This window comes from Charadrius vociferus, unplaced genomic scaffold, assembly GCF_000708025.1.
Source record: "Charadrius vociferus isolate BGI_N301 unplaced genomic scaffold, ASM70802v2 scaffold229, whole genome shotgun sequence".
Taxonomy (NCBI): Eukaryota; Metazoa; Chordata; class Aves; order Charadriiformes; family Charadriidae; genus Charadrius; species Charadrius vociferus.
In genome coordinates this window covers 1-20668 of record NW_009649926.1, presented here as the reverse complement: position 1 = coordinate 20668, position 20668 = coordinate 1, and the positions used below count along the sequence as shown (strand labels likewise).

Genomic DNA, 20668 nt, shown 5'->3' with positions numbered 1-20668 from the left:
GGAGGGGTTGGAGGATGGAGGAGAAGGTGCCAGGGCAGATTTGCAGTGGGTGCAGTGACTTGGGAGGAGACCCTTTGCAGTGAGTGCAGTGACACTGTGTGTGGGGACACCTTTTGCAGTGGGTTGCATAGTCATGCTTTTTGTGGGGAGACCCTTTGCAGTGGGGTGCAGTGACACTGTGTTCATGGGGAGACCCTTTTCAGTGGGGTGCATGCTCGTGCTGCATGTGGGGAGAGCCTTTGCAGTGCTGGCATGTAGCTACAGGCTGCTATGAGGCAGAGCCCAGGTTGGTGGTGCTGGGCAGGGGTCTGGGTGCTGCAGCCCCCCTTTGGGGAGGGGGTGATGCAGCAGATGAGGGTACCACCTTCCCTTCTGGAGGGTCTGGCGGAGGAGCTGGTGAAGCGCTGTGCATCCCAGCTGGCTGAGGCGCTGGACTTCATGCACAGCCGTGCCCTCGTGCACCGGGACGTCAAGCTGGACAACGTGCTGCTCTTTGACCGCGAGTGCCGGCGGGTGAAGCTTGGAGACTTTGGGCTCACCCGCGTGCAGGGCTCAGCAGTGGGTGCCATGTCCGGCACCCTGCCCTACACCCCACCGGAGCTTTGCCTGCTCCAGGGCTCTGACACACTGGAGCTGGACTCCAGCCTGGACGTCTGGGCCTTCGCCATCCTGCTCTTCTGCCTCTGCACCAGCTGCTTCCCCTGGGCTGTGGCCGCCAGCTCTGACCCCCAGTTTGAGGACTTCAGCGCCTGGCAGGGTGGCGTGGCAGGGCGGAGGGTGCCAGCGTCCTGGCAAGTATTCGACTCTGGGGCGCTGGAGATGCTCCGGCGCTTGCTGACGCTGGACCCTGACCGCCGGAGCCCGGCCATCGAGGTGCAGAAATACTTGTCCCTGCCCTGGGTGATGGTCCCTGGTGCCAGGGAGCTGACACCAAGCAGCTCCCAGTCCTGTCTTAGCAATGGCATGGGGGAGAGCTTGGGGGGCACTGGGGGGTGGGATGCTGCTGGTGGGGGAGATGAGGTTCCCATGCCCCCAGCTAACGCTCTGGCCCCGTGCCGGTAACCAGCACCTCCCCTCCATCCGGGTGCTGGTATCATGGCAGGCGCTCCTGGGGTCTGGACTCCCTGTCCGATGGCTGAGACTTGTGGGGCTGGAAATGGGCTGCAAGCACAGGAAGGAGAAGTGATGCCGCCCGGAGACCCCAGCCCTGCAGCTTGATGCCCAGCACCTTGCAAATCCATGTCAGTCAGCGGTGGTGACAACTGTCCGCCTGAGCAACTGTTGCACAGCTCTGAGATGCACAAGGGAAACCCAGGGCAAAAGCAGCCCATGGGGTGACAGAGAGAAACAGGAGGAGAGCAATTAATTAATTAGAAATTAAAGCTGTTAAGGCTGATGCAAGACCTTGGCAGAGGTGAGTTGTGAAACTGCTCAGCAGAGGAATCCAGAAACACATCTGACCTTGACCTCCTTGCTGCACCTGAGGGATGAGGAGGTTGACACCTTAGGTTGACACTGAACTGCCTCCCTGGGGGTTAGTTAACTGCTGTAATTAGGGAGAGTTGCTAAACAGCCTCCTGAGGGGTTAAGGAACTGGGGAAACAAGTCTAAGCCCTCAAGGCATGCAGATGATCTGGGGTGTGATGGGGCTGGGAGGAACTGCCAGGTGGATCTCAGGATTTGAGTTAAAACTGGAGGAAAGTGGGATCTGGCTCTGCCTGAGGAATACAATGGGAAGCGTGATTTGCACCCTTAAGGGCTGGATGTGGGTTGGCTGATAGCACAAAAGGCTGAAGGGACCCAGCGAGAGAGCAAATTGGGATGGCTCTGAGTGTGCAGGAGGGGACACACATGAAAAATCAGCTTCAACGGCTGCAAATCTTCTCCATCTCCAGTGCGGGAGGGACTGGACAGATTCCGAAGGGGAGTTTGTGGGGTGAGCTCAAGGTTTGGAGGCTGGACAAACACCTGCCCAGGCTCAAGCAGCCATCTGGTCCCCGCTGGCTTTCCCACCAGGGCTGCTGGCAGCTGGGAGGAGAGCAGCAGGGTCCCACAAGCTTTGGCACCTAACCTTGGTGCCTCACCACATGCAGGCAGGGCTCTGCCTGCCCACTGGGGAGCACTGTCCTGGGGCTCTCTTGCACCCCTTTGAGCAGTCTGCACCTCTGTTTTGGGACATGGGGCTTCTGGAGACTCCTCCTGGGGCCCCTCCAGACTCCGCCTGGGGAGCTCATGGCCACCTCTCCACACAGCCCCTCAACAGGCCAGGGGATGCTGTGTTCTGCCATTGGCAGAGGATCCATCTCCTACACCACCAACCCAGGTGCAAAATGGAAGGAGAGGGGAAAAATTAGCTGAGAGCATAGAATTGTTGGGGTTGGAAGGCACCTTGGGAGACCATCTTTTCCAACCCACCTGGCAAAGCAGGTTCACCCAGAGCAGGTTACACAGGATGGTGTCCAGGAGGGTTTTGAATATCTCCAGAGAAGGAGATTCCATGACCTCTCTGGGCAGCCTGTTCTAGTGCTCTGTCACCCTCAAAGTCAAGAAGATTTTCCTTCATGTTCAGATGGAATTTCCCATGTTCCAGCTTGTGTCTGTTGCCCCTTGTACCGTCACCAGGCACCACTGAAGAGTCTGTCCCCATCCTCTCGACACCTGCCCTTCAGATATTGGTAAGCATTGATGAGATTCTCCTCTCCAGGATAAACAGTCCCAGGTCTCTCAGCCTTTCTTCATCACAGAGGTGCTCCATTCCCTTGATCATCTTCATAGCCCTCTGCTGGACTCTCTCCAGTCTGTCATGAACCGGGGAGCCCATAACTGGACGCAGTGCTCCAGATGCGGCCTCACCACCGCAGAGTAGAGGGGAGGATGACCTCCCTCGACCTGCTGGCCACACCCTTTCTAATGCACCCCAGGAGACCTGTTTGCTGAAAGGGCACATTGCTGCCTCATGGTCAACTTGTTGTCCACCAGGACTCCTAGGTCCCTCTCTGCTGAAGCTTAATAAAATTCTCTGTTGTTTTGCCTCTTTTCTTTTAAACTGTGTTTTCCCATGAACTTGCTGCTTGAGCCCTAAATCCTGCCTTTTCTCCTCCTCAGCAGCAGGTAGGCTCTGAGCAAAGAGGGTCCAGCCCCCCCACCCCTCTGTGGTGGTGGGATGTCTCCAGTGAGGAGAGGGCACATGGGCAGCTGGGAGGCACACCAAATGCCCAGCTTTGGCAACACTGAGGCTTTTCCTTTGTAGCTGCTCCCTCTGAATTGTAGCCTGGGGATGTTCGACTCCGGCATGGAGGTGCCAGACTGGATGGTTGTGATCCCTGTAGCTGGGGGTGGAAAACTTCCCCATCCCAGAGGAACTGCCTCACAGGTAGGGTCCTTCAGCCTGTTGCTGAAGCCTGAGCCACCCAGCTTTCCAGGAGAGGAAACCTGCCTCAGTACAGCACCAGCGTTCATGCTGTGGGGCTTCCTCCAAAGGAAATAATGCTCCATGAAAAATGCAGGGGGTAACGTTTGCAGCAGGCAGCTCATGAACACATTAAAGCATGAGTCAATCTGCTGTCCACACAAATATAAGGCTCTAGCCCTCACTCAAGGTTCGCAGTGGCTGGGGAGAGCTGGGCCAGTAAAGCTGGATGGGGTGGTCCAGAGATACTGCTTGCTGAACAGCAAAGGGGGCATCATGCAAGGGACAGGCAAGCCCACGGATGATTTACAGGAGGGTCTCATGGACCTTATGGGGGAGGGCAACCTTGCAACAGCCCCCTGTTACCAGCTATAAAGCAGTGCAGCTGGATCTGCAATGGAAAAATCATTGGCTGCATCTGTGGGACCAGGATGGGAGAAACCTGCTGGTCTGAGTCCACCAGTCTCACCTCTAGGGCACCAAGAAGGAGAAATCCCTCGGGGTCTCAAGATCTGAAGGATTTAGCTTCTCCTGAACAGGGAAACCCTCCCATCTCCAGCCCCCGTCATCACAGTGAGGGGGGCATGAGGGAGATGCGCTGCAAAAACCCCGGGCCAGTGGCTGGCAGAACGGTTTACTGAGATATCTGGAAATCATGGAATCATAGAATGGTTTAGGTTAGAAAGGACCTTAAAGATCATCAAGTTCCAACCCCCCTGCCATGGGCGGGGACACCTCCCACTAGACCAGGTTGCTCAAAGCCTTATCCAACCTGGCCTTGAACACTTCTGGGGATAGGGCAACACAACTTCCACAACTTCCCTGGGCATTTTGTTCCAGTTTCTGATATCTAATCTAAATCTCCCCTCTTCCAGTTTGAAGCCATTACCCCTCATCCGATCACTACATGCCCTTCTAAAAAGTCCTCCTCCAGCTTTCTTGTAGGCCCCCTTCAGACACTGGAAGGCTGCTATAAGGTCTCCCCAGAGTCTTCTCCAGGCTGAACAACCCCAACTCTCTCAGCCTGTCTTCGTAGGAGAGGTTCTCCAGCCCTCGGATCATCTTCATGGCCTCCTCTGGACCCGCTCCAACAGGACCATGTCCTTCTTGTGCTGAGGACTCTAAAGCAAGTGGCAGTACTCCAGGCGGGGTCTCACCAAAGCAGAGTAGAGGAGCAGAATCCCCTCCCTCGCCCTGCTGGCCCCGCTCCTTTTGATGCAGCCCAGGAGGCAGGTGGCTTTCTGAGCTGAGAGCACACATTGCTGGCTCATGTTGAGCTTCACATCCACCAACACCCCCAAGTCCTTCTCCTCAGGGCTGTTCTCAATCCATTCTCTGCCCAGCCTGTATTTGTGCTTGGGATTGACTTGACCCAGATCCTTGCACTTGGCCTTGTTGACCTTTCATGAGGTTCTCACAAGCTCACCTCTCCAGCCTGTCCAGGTCTCTCTGGATGTTATGTGTCATAACAATAGGTAATGTGTATGGACACGTACCCAATCTAATGTATTGCATCTGGGTGTAACCAGCAGATGCACTGAAAGCAAACCCCAAGAGCGCTGTTGAGGGGTGATCCCCAAACCAAGCTGAAGCATCGTTGCATCATGTCTACCCTCCTCCTTCCCAGACAGGAGCAAATTTGGATACAAGGCATTAGAGCACATTGGAGGCTTAAGTCCTGGAGAACAGGACTGCTCCTAACTCCTCTTTCAGGATGGGCTTTAATGGGAAAGACAGGAAGGCTACATTGGGAGACTGTGGCACTTGTGGAGAGCTGCAGCTATCAGGCACCAGGCATTGCTGGGGCAGGCATGGAGCAACATGAGAACAAAGCGTCTCAACTGCTGCTGTAGTCAGCAGAGCTCCCAGCAGGCTCTTGGAGAGTCTCAGGGGCCCATCCATGTATTAACCTACAAATCTTGTGTCACCTGCCTTGGTCTGAAGCTGGTATGGCACTTTGTAGCTAAAAGACCAGATGCAGGGGGAAATGCTTAGGACAGACCACTGGTATCCAGGTTTTGGGAGATTAAAAAAGCCTCATTTCTGTTTTCATTCCTTAAAACCTACAGAAAATTAGGCGTTTGCACTCAGAAGAGGTTGCAGGAATCCCGACTCCTCAAATGCCCATATCTTTTGGCATCACCACCAGGGACTGCTCAAAACCCACCTCCTGGGGACTGCTCAAAACCCAGCGAGAAACAGTCAAAGCTGGTTTTTGGCTTCGTTTGTGGGTTTGTTTTTTTTGTTTTGTTTTTGGTTTGTTTTTTTTTTTTTGTGGGGGTTTCTTTTTTGTTAGTTAGGTTTGTTTGTTTTAAACTCTGCTTTTCTGAGAAATAGAAATTTTTCACAAGGTTTGCCATTGTGGGCAAATCCAAAGTTGCAGAGCTGTGTGTTTAAACCCTAGAATTTATTCAGTAAGATAAAATATAGGTTACTGTCAGGGCTAGTGATTTAGTCTCGTTTCTCTTGAATTTTTTTTTGATTAATTCGTATTTCTCCTCAGCTGACTCCCTTCTCAAATGATGATGTAAGTGGTGGAGAAAAAAATAACGTAACGCTTCCTATAAGCTGCAAGTTTTTCTTGAGAATCATAGCAGGTTACTGCAAAGTCCTAAAATTATGTTCAGGATCTGGCAGTTTGGGACTTTAGGATTGCTTTATGGGAAATGTATGATTGTTGCATTGAAACCAACCCTGCTTTGACAGTTGTGCTGGGGGTTTTCAGATTCTGAAAAACTCTTTCACCCTCAATTTAAAGCGAAGCAACTCCATATCCTCAATGACCATCAGGAATTGATTTTTTATAAATTTTAATATTTATTAAAATATTCATAAAAAAATTTATTTTACTATTATTTTTAATCAGTCAAGGAGGAGTTGGATGAAGGCAGTGTCCTTTCACTCTGTTTCCCTCCAAGAAAGTGTCCTCCAAGAAATTATATCCTCAGAAAGGACCTTCTTTACTGCTAAGCACTCCCATCCTTTGCAGCAATTTTGTTTAGTAAAGTTGCAAATGGCAAAGGCCAGTGTGTTCCCCTTAGAGCTGCACCCTCCACCATGTACAGTCGTCTTCTTTCCACTTCTATGCAAGACCTCCACCCATAACCGGTACTCGAAGAGCCTTTTTCTGGCTCAGACAAGGCTGATTCCTGCTTCTCCAGGCTGTCTTTCCTTGGAAAGGGCTATGCACCCTCCAGGTACTTTTGTGGGTGCACAGCTCAGACCTCCATCCCTCCTCATGACAACCTCACCTAGCACATGCGCTTCACTCGGCTCTGCTCTCCATGAAGTAAAGTGGGTGCAGGTTTTTGGGGGCAAGAGGAAACCTCCCGGGGGTGTGGGAGGAGGGTGGGGGCAGCCCCCTAAATCTCCCATTGCAGCTCCATGCCCAAGGGCCAAACCTTGCTGGGACCCCTCCACAACAACCTGAGTGCAGTTATCCTTTTGGGTTTATTTTTACTTTTAAACCAGAAAAAAGACCATCTCCGCATTCCGTAGCAATATACAGATGTTCAAGGGACCAGTTTCCCCATAAAATTAGAGAAATCTATTTGAAATTATATGAGAAATCTATGTGAGGTGCCTGAGGACTGGTGGATATCCAATGTCACTCCAGTCTTCAAAAAGGGCAGGAAGGATGACCCGGGAAACTACAGGCCAGTCAGCCTCACCTCCATCCCTGGGAAGATGATGGAGCAGCTTGTTCTGGGAGTCATCTCAAAGCACCTGGATGAAAAGAAGATTATCAGAAGTAGTCAACATGGATTCACCAAGGGGAAGTCATGTCTGACTAATCTGATAGCCTTCTATGACGAAGTAACTAGATGGGTGGATGAGGGGAGGGCAGTGGATGTTGTCTACCTTGACTTTGGCAAGGCTTTCGACACTGTCTCCCACATCATCCTCACAGGAAAGCTTAGGAAGTGTGGCTTAGATGAATGGACAGTGAGGTGGATTGAGAACTGGCTTACAGATAGAGCTCAGAGGGTTGTGGTTAGTGGCGCAGAGTCTAGTTGGAGGTTAGTAACAAGTGGTGTCCCTCAGGGGTCAGTACTGGGCCCAGTTTTGTTCAACATATTCATCAATGATCTGGATGAAGGGATAGAGTGTACCATCAGCAAGTTTGCTGATGACACAAAACTGGGAGGAGTGGCTGACACGCCAGAAGGCTGTGCTGCCTTACAGCGTGACCTCGCCAGGCTGGAGAGTTGGGCAGAAAGAAACCTTATGAAGTTCAACAAGGGTAAGTGTAGGGTACTGCACCTGGGGAGGAATAACCCCATGCACCAGTACAGGTTGGGGGCTGACCTCCTGGAGAGCAGCTCTGTGGAGAGGGACCTGGGAGTCCTGGTGGACAACAGGATGACCATGAGCCAGCAATGTGCCCTGGCGGCCAAGAAGGCGAATGGCATCCTGGGGTGCATCAAGAAGAGTGTGGCCAGCAGGTCGAGGGAGGTCATCCTCCCCCTCTACTCTGCCCTGGTGAGACCGCATCTGGAGTACTGTGTCCAGTTCTGGGCTCCCCAGTTCAAGAAGGACAGGGAACTGTCCTTTGCTGGAGAGGGTCCAGCAAAGGGCAACGAAGATGATTAGGGGACTGGAGCACCTTTCTTATGAGGAAAGGCTGAGGGACTTGGGTCTCTTTAGTCTAGAGAAAAGAAGATTGAGGGGGGATCTTATTAATACTTACAAATACTTAATGGGAGGATGCCAGGGGGATGGGAGCAGTCTTTTTTCAGTGGCGCCCAGTGATAGGACGAGGGGTAATGGGCATAAACTTGCACATAGGAAGTTCCATCTTAACATGAGAAGGAACTTCTTTACTTTGAGGGTAGTGGAGCACTGGAACAGGCTGCCCAGAGAGGTGGTGGAGTCTCCCACTCTGGAGACATTCAAAACCCGCCTGGACGCTGTCCTGTGCAACCTGCTGTAGGTGACCCTGCTCTGGCAGGGGGGTTGGACTAGATGATCTCCAGAGGTCCCTTCCAACCCTAACCATTCTGTGATTCTGTGATTCTGTGTAAATCGTCCAGAAAAGATGTTCAGCACTTGCTGGGGTTTCTGGACTCCTCACTGCCAGAGTGGAGAAGGTAAACAGTCAGGGACGCTCCCAGGGGTTTATCCCAATTATTGCACACTCGTTTGATGATTTCTAGCAGAGGGATGGGGCTGACCCACGCTCTCTTTTGCTTCATCATGTGTTTTCTTAGAGAGTAAAGGGAGGGAAAATGTCCAGATGATGTGGCTCTTTAAGCATGGTGAAGTGCTTCATCATATCTCGCTGTACACCAGGAGTGGCCGAGGTCAAAGCACCATGCCCACGCTCCGAGAAACCCTCATTCAGGTTTTCCACTGGAAAAAAAAAAATGTTTATGAATGCCCCTTCTCTCTTCCTCTGTCAAAATAAGTGGACTAAGGGCTTTCTGTCCTTCAAAGAAAAATCACAGACTGGAAAAAAATAGTTTCTGGTTTCTTACAGACCTGCTTTTATCCTGTCCAGGATCGTTGCACAGGTTCACAGGCTTAAACACACAGCAGTGAAAGCTCCTGGTAAGAAAAGCAAGGCAGGCAGATGCAAGAGAACAGCCTTGGTTTAACGAAACACATAGTAGTGTTCTCCTCTATCATTCTGGTTGCAGGGAAGGATGAAGTAAGAAGCAGGAAGAAAGGGCAGATCAATACCTTGCTCCAAGCCCGGTGTCAGTGGCAGGACTTTGGGTTTTTTGATCACGGTTAGTTTACACAACACCAGCTCCTGGCAATTGATGGGGTACACCTGTGTCAAACAGGGAGCTGGTTCTTGGCACAGGAGTTGGCAGGGCTCATGGAAAGGGCTTTAAACTAGATTGGAAGGGGGAAGGGGATAAAACCAGGCTCTTTAGGAGTGAGGCTGGTGGCGGCATGCCAACGTCTGTGGGACGGGATGCTAGTGAGGTCCCTGGTCTGCTGACTCAGTGAAGGCAGGGGACAGAGATCCATACAGCAGCAGAGATGTGAGGGTCATTGATGGGTTAGAAATTTTGGCTGTGCCTGGGAATGGTCAGGCAGGAATTGGGGCTTCCCCCAGGAAAAAGGTGGCAGGGCCAATAGCCAACCTGAAGTGCTTCTATACTAACGCACGCATGGGCAACACACAGGAGGAGCTGGAAGCCACTGTGCAGCAGGAAAACTGTGATATAGTGGCCAACATGGAAACACGGTGGGATGACTCGCATGACTGGAGTGCTGCAATGGGTGGCTATAAACTCTTCAGAAGGGATAGACCAGGAAGGAGAGGCGGTGGGATGGCCCTGTGTGTCAGGGAGTGGTATGAATGTCTAGAACTAAATGACGGTGACAATAGGGTTGAGTCCTTATGGATAAGAATCAGGGGGAAGGCCAACAAGGCAGATATGGTATGAGTCTGTTACGGGCTGCCCAACCAGGATAAAGAGGCAGATGAAATATTGTATAAATAGCTGGGAGAAGTCTCAAGATCACTAGCCCTTGTCCTCAAGGGGGATGTCAACTTACCAGATGTCTGCTTGGAATACAATATAGGTGAGAGGGAACAGTCTAGGAGGTTCCCAGCGTGTGTTGATGATAACTTCCTGATGCAGCTGTTGAGGGAAGGTGCGCTGCTGGATCTGCTGTTTGTAAACAAAGAAGGACTTGTGGGGGATGTGATGGTTGGAGGTTGTCTTGGACACAGTGGTCATCTTCCTTTGAGAGCCTATGAAAAAACACCTGCAGAATTTCCCCTGAAAACTGGAGCATCTTCTTCTCCTAAAGAAGAGAAGAAGCTACAAATATGGACTGAAGTAACCGGAAAGGTCATGACACTGCTGACTTCTGTACCTTTCCCTTTTTTTCATTGCTGGTGGGTGTTTGGAGCCCAGTTTGCAATCAAATGCGTGGGATAGAAGGCTGTACCTTTCATGTAAATCTCAAGGGACTCATTCTTAAACATCAGGAAAAACAGGAGCTCTCGGCCCCACCTGCTGCAGTGGATGTTGCTGAGGTGCATTGTGCTCCACTACTCCACTCCCTAGAGTATAACTCTTCCATTTTATAAGCTTGGTTGTAGCAGAAGAGAGTAAAAATTTAGGGGAGTCCATCAGCACTGTGAATACCAAACTCTGCCTTGGGTTGTGGGAGACTGGGTGTTGGAGTATCTCTTGGACTGTGTCATAATTCATTGAGAAAAGTCCTATAGAGGACAATTGTACAAACATCAAGCTGTGCTGAACCCTCATTCCTCAAACCTCAGCTGTCCCGGCTGTGTCCCCTCCCAACTTCTTGTGCTTTCCCAGCCTTGTCATTGGCGGGAGGGGTGAGGAGCAGAAAAGTCCTTGACTGCCTAGTAACAACCAAAAACATTAGCGCACTGTCATCACTGTTTCTCATCCCAAATCCAAAACACAGCACTATACCTGCTGCTAGCAAAAAAAAGTTGACTTCATCCCAGCTGAAACCATGACAGCTGGGAAGTCTGAGTCCTCTTTCTCGGTTCCTCATGAGCATCATGGTTGTAACGTGTTCGTGTTGAATGTGTCAAAACTGAGTATGCAAAGCTGGCATAGAGATCCAGGAATTTACTCCCCAGAAGTTAACTATTCATAAGCTAAGGGGTGGGTGAGATACGGTGATACCAGATCTCCAGCAAAACATGTCTCTAAAGCAATCACAGTGAAGCCTCTGAGAACTTACACCACGAGGGAGCAGACCTGCCCACTGTTCCTTTTGGAGCTGCCATAAATGGTGCTGTGAAGGGTTTTCCTCTTCCATGCTTGCTTGGTCTCCTCCCACCACCTCCCTTCTCCTGCAACAGAATATTTCTCACAGAGCATCAGCGGTTGCTGAGACAAAGAAAGAAACAGTAGAGAAAGCCAAGGGACAAGAGTCCCCTGACTGCTGGAGGACAATACTAGTGCAACCTCATGTTTCTGTGCTAGTTTGATGTTTCGTCCTGCAGGTCCTTGTGGGAAACCTGCCACAGGACCTTGTGAGCCTCCTAACTCATTTCTCTCCTGACTGGTTCCAGGGTCCGAATCCTCTTGGTAGGTAAAAGGCACAAGGGAAGGGCCAGAGAAAGCTAAGTAGGGGGATTGGTTGTCTCACTCTGCCTTTGACTCTGCTGCCCATTTTCCATCACTGAATTCATAGAATCATGGAACGGTTTGGAAGGGACATTTGAAGATCATCCAGTCCAACTCCCTGCCATGGGCAAGGACATCTTCCACTAGACCAGTTTGCTCAATGCCCCATTCACCCTGACCTTCAACACTTCCAATAATGGGGCATCCACAACTTCTCTGGGCAGCCTGTTCTAGTGTCTCACCACCCTCATCATAAAACATTTCTTCCTTATGTGCAATCAAAACCTACCCTCTTTTAGTTTAAAACCATTTGCCCCTTGTCTTGTCACTACAGGCCCTGGTAAAAAGTCTCTCTCCACCTTTCTTATAAGCCCCCTTTATATATTGAAAGGCTCTAAGAAGGTCTTGGTGGAGCCTTCTCTTCTCCAGGCTGAACAACCCCAATTCTCTCAGCCAGTCTTCACAGTAGAGGTGCTCCAGCCCTCTGACCATTTCCATGGCCTCCTCTGGACCTGCTCCAACAGGTCCATGTCCTTCTGACATTGGGGAGTCCAGAGCTGGACGCAGTACTGCAGGTGGGGTCTCACCAGAATGGTGGAGTAGAGGGGCAGAATCCCCTCCCTCGACCTGCTGGCCATGCTTCTTTAGATGCAGCCTAGGATATTCTTGGCCTTCTGAGCTGAGAACACACATTGTCAGCTCATGTCCAATTTTTTTTTTCTCCCTCCCCCCAATATTTGGGACAGCTTCACAGTTCGGATGCAATGACCAGGAGGGGGATTCTGTCTGTTCACGTGAAGATAATTATGTGAAGAGACCTTGTTCTCCTGCAGGAGCACCTTCTGCTTCAGAAATCTGTGCTCACAAGCCCAGGACAGAGAAGAAACTCCTCCTGCACTCATGTGCCCTGGTGCGTATTTGTAGGTGGCTCTCACCACACCCAAGCAGCTCTCCCAAGCAGAATGATGAAGGCAAGGATGAGTGCAAATTTGCTCATGATGGCAAATCTCCCGTTGCACACCCACAATGCCAAGATCATAAAAGGGCAGTTATATGACACAGAGGGATGTAATTATAGTATAGTAGATGTAGGAAAGCTTACCTATAGGGATGCTGATTCTGCAAAGGTTTCTTACTGACAGTTCCATTTGACATTAAATTCTTTCTTTGGAGTCTTAATTTCAAAGACACAATTAGTCAGCATTTTTACACTTATTAACGTCCATAGTCTCATAAAGCACAGAAGAACATTTTGCATGGTCACCTGTTATGCTGGAGCTATCTCTATCACCTAAATGTACCTGTTTAATAGGTTTGAAAATTGCCATTTTCTTAAGAGCTCATTGACGCAACAGTTGCTTGGTCATAAAAGGCTGTTTGCCTTTGTAACGACACAGGCGCAAACCAGTTCTGACAGTGAGAGAAACCTTCCAGCAAAGGGGAAGACAAGGGAGTGGGAGACACTGTTTAAACTAGAAAGGGATGAGGGTAACAGGGCGTGTTGTTGCATTTCTGTGCAGGAACTGTGCTGCCAATGTTTGCAGCGGGACAAAAGAAATGACCAGGCATCCTTGGCTGAAGAGAGAAGTCACCGCTGCCTACAAAGAGCAGGGCAGGTGGCTGTTGTTGTCCGAAGAAAGCATAATTTTGCAAATCTGATTTTCAACTGAATTATGTAAACTTGGTGTCCTGGGCATAGCATCTAGCGTAAAGCTTAGGGTTCGGGTTTGGGCGTGAGGATTACAGTTATGGGTTAGGGTTGGGGGTTAGTTTTAGGGTATTAGGGTTAGAGCTAGGCTTAGGGCATTAGGGTTTGGGTTAGGGGTTAGGGTTAGGATTAGGGTCCATTAGGATTAAGGTTAGGAGTCAGGGTTAGGGATATGGTTAAGGTTAGGGTTAGGGATATGGTTAAGGTTAGAGTTAGGGTTAGGATTAGAGTTAGAGTTAGGGTGCGGGCATTAGCATTAGCATTAGGATTACGGTCCGTTAGGGTTAAAGTTAGGGGTTAGGGGTTAGGGTCTATTCAGGTAAGGAAGTAGGGTTAGGGTTAGGGTTAGGGTTAGGGTCCATGAGGGTTAAGGTTCAAAGATGTCTTCCATTGTGCTCAGAGCTATTCCCGCAGCTCACATCATGAGCCAATAGGAATAATCTGTATTTTCCTTGCACAGCAGGTTGAATCCTTTGGTAAAAATTATAAATCAACCACAAAAAAACCCCACCCAAATTTGCTTTTAATATGAAGATTCCTGATACGAAAAGAAGGGCTACTGAAGAGAGCAGAGTGCTTGGTAGGACTGTGTTTGCTTATCCCCTATGCTGAGCTGTCTGGGAAGCAGTGAGCACTGATGATCAGGACAAAACCCAAACTCAGAAGGGGATCATCTATTCATGAACAAGCCCCATATGCCTTGCAGCAGCCTTTGAGAGGGGTCTCTCTTTCCTTGCAGAAGTGCTACATTGCTGACAAGATTCTCAGTTTCCATGTGTTCACCAGCGCAACAGCCGAGCAGCCCAAATATCCAAGAGAGCTAGGAAAAAAAGCTATAAAAAGAAAAAGCCACAGAACCTGGAGCTAAAGGTCTTTAGATGGGCCAAGTGAAGAGATCTGCTCTCCTGCTGGAGCTCTGGGGCTTTAAAACCTCATCCCGCAGCGTTTGCTGTCACCATCATTAGATTTTTTTTGGTGACATCCCCATGCCTACAGTTCTTAGGGCTTTTGTTTGTTTGTTTTTAATGCTACCTCTTGCAGCCATGCAAGGGATGCTGCCAGCCTCCTCTAATGTCCACTGCAGGCCTGAAAATGAGGAAGTTTGAGTGCAAGAAGAAACCCATGGGCGGCTCCTGGGCAGCACAGCTCAGCAATGCTAATGAGAGGTGGAGACCACTTGACTGAGCTGCAGGAAGGCTAGGACCAGTGAGGATGGTGGTGAGGACAGGGGGTGAAGTCGTGCTCAACCCCCTCAAAATCACTGGGCTCAGCAGTGCCCGGGGTTACAGTGCTTGTACTGCAGCATGAGACCCAGGGTGCAAGAGCAGCTTGTGCAGGAGAATTCATGCTCAGCTTGCTCGGCATCGCAGATAAAAAAAAAAGGGCATAAAGTTGCTAGAGCTGGGATCAGTGAGGAGGAAGTTAACTGGGATGGACTTATTGTGGTGGTGGTTGGAGGGGGGGGTAATGAGGGTGGTAAAGGGTAAAAATGCGTGGATGGGAAAAAGAGGGGAAATGGGAATCTAGGGGAAGGAAAACTTGTGGGTGGGGCTGCCGGTGGTACCACGTGGGCACCGTGGCTTGAGCAGGTCAACACGCAGCAAATTGGTGGTCACCCCAGTCCCACCGCACGATCCTGCTCTGCATTCGGGAGGAACCCGGGCATCCTCCCCAGTGATGGTGAGGATCCGGATTCCAGGGGTGCTGGGGCATCTCATGGGTGGCTCTTCTCAAAGACACTGGATGCATCAAGGAGGCAAAGGCATAGGAGAAAGGGGTAAAGGGAGGGGAGAATATCAGCACAGGGGATTCAAACTCGTGGGGATGAGACCTGTGGGGTCACAGGTGATGGGAGACTTGAGGAGAGAGGAGCATGAAGGTCAAGGAGACACACTGCCTTTGAAGGAGGTTTCTTAGTGGCAAGATCAGAAAAAGAAAGTACATTAATATCATAACCCAACCATTCTATAACTTATTAGAGAAAAAGACAAGCTGGGGGTGGACCCCAAATACAAAGATGCCCTGGAGCTTTTGAAGTGAATGTACAGCAATCACTGGGACCCTGCATGGCTCCCCTTGCTACCTTTCCACCTCATGCCCCAAAAGCTTCCATCCTGAACATGTCCCTCTTTCTTTCCTCCGGTACCTCTACCACATCAGGCTGTAGGTGTGTGATAACCTTGGCCTCAACCTGTGTCACAGGTTCTACAGCGCCTATGAAGACATTCTTCATCAGCTACACAGCAGTGACCTCCTCTGGTAATTTTACTGTTTCTAGCTCTCTAGCCTCAACACCATGATGGCATGCAGAACTGGGGGTGGGAGGAGAGCTGACAGTGCTGATATCTCCCTGGGATCACATCCATAACACCGTCTGTCTCTCAAGTCATTACTTTCTTAAATCACCCGGCGTCACCCCCATAACCTGATACAGATCCCACAGGACTATCACGAGGAGCTAGTGAAGAAAACGCAGCCAGCTGCTGTAAAACCGGAGTTGCCAGCCCATTTCAGCAACTCAGATAGAGCCATTTATGTCAACAAGTTTACCCACTATCTCTTAGGCTCAGCGGTGTCTGAGGGTGCTCTCTGTTTTCCTCATTTTGCACAGAGACAGGCTGACTTTCCCATTGCATTTCCTTTAGCTGTGGTTCTCCGCTTGTTTTCATCTTTTGTGACACTGTCATGGTTTAGGCTGGGCTGGCCACTAAACAAATGACAGAGTGTCCCTTCCCTTCCCAGAAGGGACAGGGACAGAAAAAAAATCCCAGAAGGGGAAGGGAGAGAGAATAAAGGAGACTTATGGGTTGAAAAAAACCTAAACCAGCTTTAATGAAATATTAACAAGAAAAAGAAAAAAATAGAATTACATTAGAAAATATTGAAATTTATAACAACACACACAAAACCAATACTGAGCTCTCAGGGTGATGATCATGTCGCCAACAGGCACTAGGAAAATCCCAGACTGGACTCAATGGCAGACAGGAGCTGGATTCAAGAGCTGGATTCAGGAACACACAGATGGGGATCAAAGGCGGACGAACAGACAGAGTCCTCCTCGGACGCCGGCGATTGAAGAAAGAGGGCTGACCCTTTGATCCCTCAGCTTTTATATTGAACATGAGGCAGATGGGATGGAATACCCTGTTGGTGAGTTCTGGGTTACCTGTCCTGTCCAGTCCTCCCTGCAGGTGCCACCCCTCTACGCTTTTCCACTTCCCACCCTCCAACTTGGTGCACAACAAGGTTAGCTGACCTTGGTTGTTATAGCAATAGGTATGAGCAGGAGCCTATCTGCATACCATTCTTTGGCATAAATTATAAACATCAGACTTTGTCTGCTAGAAGCAGTCACTGAAAAACATACCATTAATGTCAGAGACTGCAGTCAGTTTGAAGGCAGTTTAGTGAAAAGTAAAATTGCTAAAAAGAAAATTGGTTCTGTTTTGCCTCAAACCAGGACAGGTACATAGTGGTAAATCTGCTAGCAGACATCGGAAGGTCTCATGGAAGGTAGTAATATGTTTAAGACCCAGAACTGTCCCAAAAGGCAGTAGCCATTCCCCAGAGCCTGACCCAAGACACCTCGATGTGTCTGACCAGGAGGTACCTGATGATGGTTTAGAGGTGGTTTTGTCAGGGTAGGTTGATGGCTGGACTTGATGATCTTAAAGGTCCCTTCCAACCTTAGCCACTCTATGATTCTATGATTCTATGAGTCAGGAGCTCAGAGAAGGACTTTGGCAGAAGATGGGAAACAAAGCCCAACGCCATCACCCCCAACTCCCCCAACCCTTTCCTCTCCCACCCGTGGAGGCTGCGTGGTGGGGTTTGGCTGTTCCCCAGGCTCTCAGCCATGCCTGCACAGCTCTGCATACACCCGCCTGGCTGGCTGGGGGAGCCAGGAGCAATCCGTCGTGGCAATGAAGTGGTTGTATTGCAATGAAGACTGTTGCAATATTAATTGGCCTTTGTTAGACTCTGCAGAGAAGGGTGTGTTGTTCCAGTTGCCGATAGTGAAATCGTTGGTCCAAGCACGCAGCGTGCAACACTAAAGCATTAAAAAGACAGACAGAAATCCGCAGCCCCGTTTCAGTTCACGGGTTACAGGAGCTGCTGCCGCACTTCAGCGTCTTTTGCGATCCTCTACGGACCCCTTGTGTCCGAAACCGGGAGCTTCTGCACTTCTCGTTTACAGCGTTTCATTTGTAAGATAGTTTAGTTGGAGGGGACCTGCAATGATCATCTCGTCCAACTGCTTGACCTGTCGACTGTGAACCTCAGTCAACAAGGCAGAAAATGAACTGTGAGCTCTGCTACATCTACAGACCTGAGGCTGGGGGCGGGAGGAGGGGAGACACAAAACTATTTTAGGTAACCAGGGCTGCATGCATGGATCTGAATGTACAGTGGGAACAGAGTTTTTGAGTGAGGCAGTGCTGTTTTTACATACCCATGAGCAATAGCACACTCTGAAAATGTTTTATAGGATTTGATTTTGAGAGCCGTAATCAGTTTGGAAACTTTGTGGTTTGAAGACCGTGGCAACAATTAGGTGAAAAACAGTCTCCCTTGGTCATTTTATGGAGTTTTCTGATAGTAGCTTGGCTGGTGCTCACTTCTCATCATGGCAGCAGAATTCCTGACTTTATTGGGAACAGCCAAGATTTGACCTGCTTAATACCTAGTTATGAAAAATCACTGTTAATTCTAGTGCTGGCTATAAATTGTGTTAAAATCTTTATTTGAGAGTTTAAGGACCAGACAAAGGATTTGGAGGACTGGAATGGAAGTTGTCCCCTGTTGACCAGTTTCTCTGTTAATTCCATACAGGTGCCTTCATTCCTGGACCTCTCCTTTCTCTAAATAAAAATCTGTGAAGGTCTGATACCTGCGATCTGCCAGCTGTGAAATTTCCTTCTGTGACTGCACAGCAAATCACCTCAGTCTGTTCTGAGTGGCAGTTAATCAACCTGGATCTATGTGTGGCAGGGCCCGAGAGCATGGGACAAATGGGTGCTGCACCAGTCAAGAAGGTGCTGCTGCATGGGTCAGAGCTGCCCACACCTCCACATCATCCCAGGGCATTTGCAGAGGGTCCTTTAGAAGTACATCAGGGTGGCATTTACCCAAAATAAAGGAGTCTGTGCTTTGAATTTTCCACTCTTTGTTGGCTGAGGGGCAGGGGGCGGACTCATCTTTGCACCCAAATCATGCTGCATGTCACCTGGGGTGGGGGAGAAATGTGAGCACTGTAACAGTGGGGTGGGTCATACTGATACCTCGAACACAAAAGGGGAAAATAAGTGCCCTTAGAGGGTCTTTTTTCCCTGGGGATCCACAGAGGAGCACTTCTATGAACGAGAGACCCCCACTGGCTGGACCAATGCTGGAACCAGGGCCAGTGATCTCTTTATCTCTCTCTCTCTCTTTTTTTTCTCTGTCCCTCTATTTCTCTTTGTTTTCTCTTTTACTTTTGAAGTTAAGTACGTAACACAAGGCATATCTTACCACTATTCATGGTATATCCCTTGTTAAGTACTGTTTGCTATAATTTGTTGTATATCTGTTGCGAAGTAACACAAGGTGTACTTTGCCACTTGCCATACTTTGTTTTACTCTTTGCTGTAATTTGTTAATATACCTAACCAATTATCATGGACTGAGTTAAGACATATATTAATCACTGTGGGAATATAATAAATGTTTTGGTATGGACCTTAAGAGTTGTCTCACCTTAGTACACACTGCTGGGGATTTGTGAATCTGAGTCACTTGCCCCCGTCTCTCCTGAGTGGGGTGTGACAGTTACATAGCAGCCCCTCAGTACTAAGGTGAAGGAAAGGATGCTGGAAGGCTGTGTATAAAGTGCTGTAATGAGCCCTCCAAGTCCCTGGCTGGGAAGGAAAAGCTGAGATATTCCTCAGATAGAATGAGACAGCAGGAGAAGGCTGAAGATCTACACTGGGAAACGGGATTCGCATGCTCTCAGTATTGTCCACTTTCTTCTCAGGGGAATGCCTGGGTGCAATCGCCCCCCACCTCAAAGAGGAGATAGTCAACGACAGCTGAGACATGGGCTGATGGACAGACTGGCTGTGCTCACTCTGCACAGAAGGGATAATCCCTTTTCTTCACAGGACCCATGGTGTTTCTCTTGGAGACAAGATTTCTGCCTTAAAAAGACAACTCTCTGTGGTGGGGCAACTAGAACCAACCAAATAAAACAAAATCCCCACATCTCTGTACTGCAGTTTGGTGAATTAGGAGTGACAATGCTGAAAAGCTCTTTGATGTCACCAGTAGATTTAACCTGAAATCACCCAACATTCCTATTTACCTATTCCTGTAGGACAGGACTGACTCCTGCAGCTGCAGAGCCCACAGCAGATGCCCCTGCTCCCTGTGGCACCTTCAGCCAGCACCAACCAGCGCTCAAGTGAAGGAGCTGCACAAAGGTCTTATGAGCAGGAAAGGCACTTTGTTGGTTTTCCATGAGAAATAGAATAGGTTTTGTGCAGAGAAGTCTACCCTAACTTGTCACTGTCTTTTCTTCTTTGGACAGCGTTCCATGAAGAGGCAGCAAATGTCCAACGGCAGTTCCATCAGTGAGTTCCTCCTCCTGCCATTCTCAGACATGCGGGAGCTGCAGCTCTTGCACTTCTGGCTCTTCCTGGCCATCTACCTGTCTGCCCTCCTGGGAAACGGCCTCATCATCACCGCCATCGCCTGCGACCACTGCCTCCACACCCCCATGTACTTCTTTCTCCTCAACTTATCTTTTCTTGACCTTGGCTCCATCTCCACCACTGTCCCCAAATCAATGGTCAATTCTCTCTGGGACATCAGGGCCATCTCCTATGCAGGATGTGCTGCACAAGTCTTTCTGTTTGCCTTTTTCATTTCAGCAGAGTTTTATCTCCTCACCATCATGGCCTATGACCGTTATGTTGCCATCTGCCACCCCCTGCACTACGGGACCCTGCTGGGCAGCAGAGCTTGTGTCCACATGGCTACAGCTGCCTGGGGCAGTGGCTTTACAATGCTGTGCTGCACACACTCCATACATTTTTCATACCACTCTGCCGAGGAAATGTCATAAACCAGTTCTTCTGTGAAATCCCCCACATCCTCAAGCTCTCCTGCTCACATGCCTACCTCAGGAAGTTGGGCTTCTCCTGGTTAGTGTCTGTTTAGTGTTTGGATGTTTTGTTTCCATTGTGGTGTCCTATGTGCAGATCTTGAGGGCTGTGCTGAGGATCCCCTCTGAGCAGGCAAAGTACAAAGCCTTTTCCACGTGCCTCCCTCACCTGGCTGTGGTCTCCCTGTTTATCAGCACTGGCATGTTTGCCTACCTGAAGCCCCCCTCCGTCTCCTCCCCATCCCCTGACCTGGTGGTTGCAGTTCTGTACTCAGTGGTTCCTCCCACTCTGAACCCCCTCATCTGTGACAAGCTCAGTATTGTTTGTT

At 49.6% G+C, this 20668-nt stretch overlaps 1 protein-coding gene across 1 annotated transcript in view; it reads left to right on the top strand.

Annotated features, from left to right (window-relative positions):
• The window catches only part of SBK3 (SH3 domain binding kinase family, member 3), a 1592-nt gene extending 530 nt beyond the window's left edge, over positions 1 to 1062 (top strand). The window contains exons 2-3 of the mRNA XM_009891117.1: positions 162 to 202; positions 322 to 1062. Of these exons, the coding sequence (XP_009889419.1) occupies positions 162 to 202; positions 322 to 1062 (782 nt within the window). The remainder of the gene's footprint in view (positions 1 to 161; positions 203 to 321) is intronic.
• The last annotated feature ends 19606 nt before the right edge of the window (positions 1063 to 20668 follow it).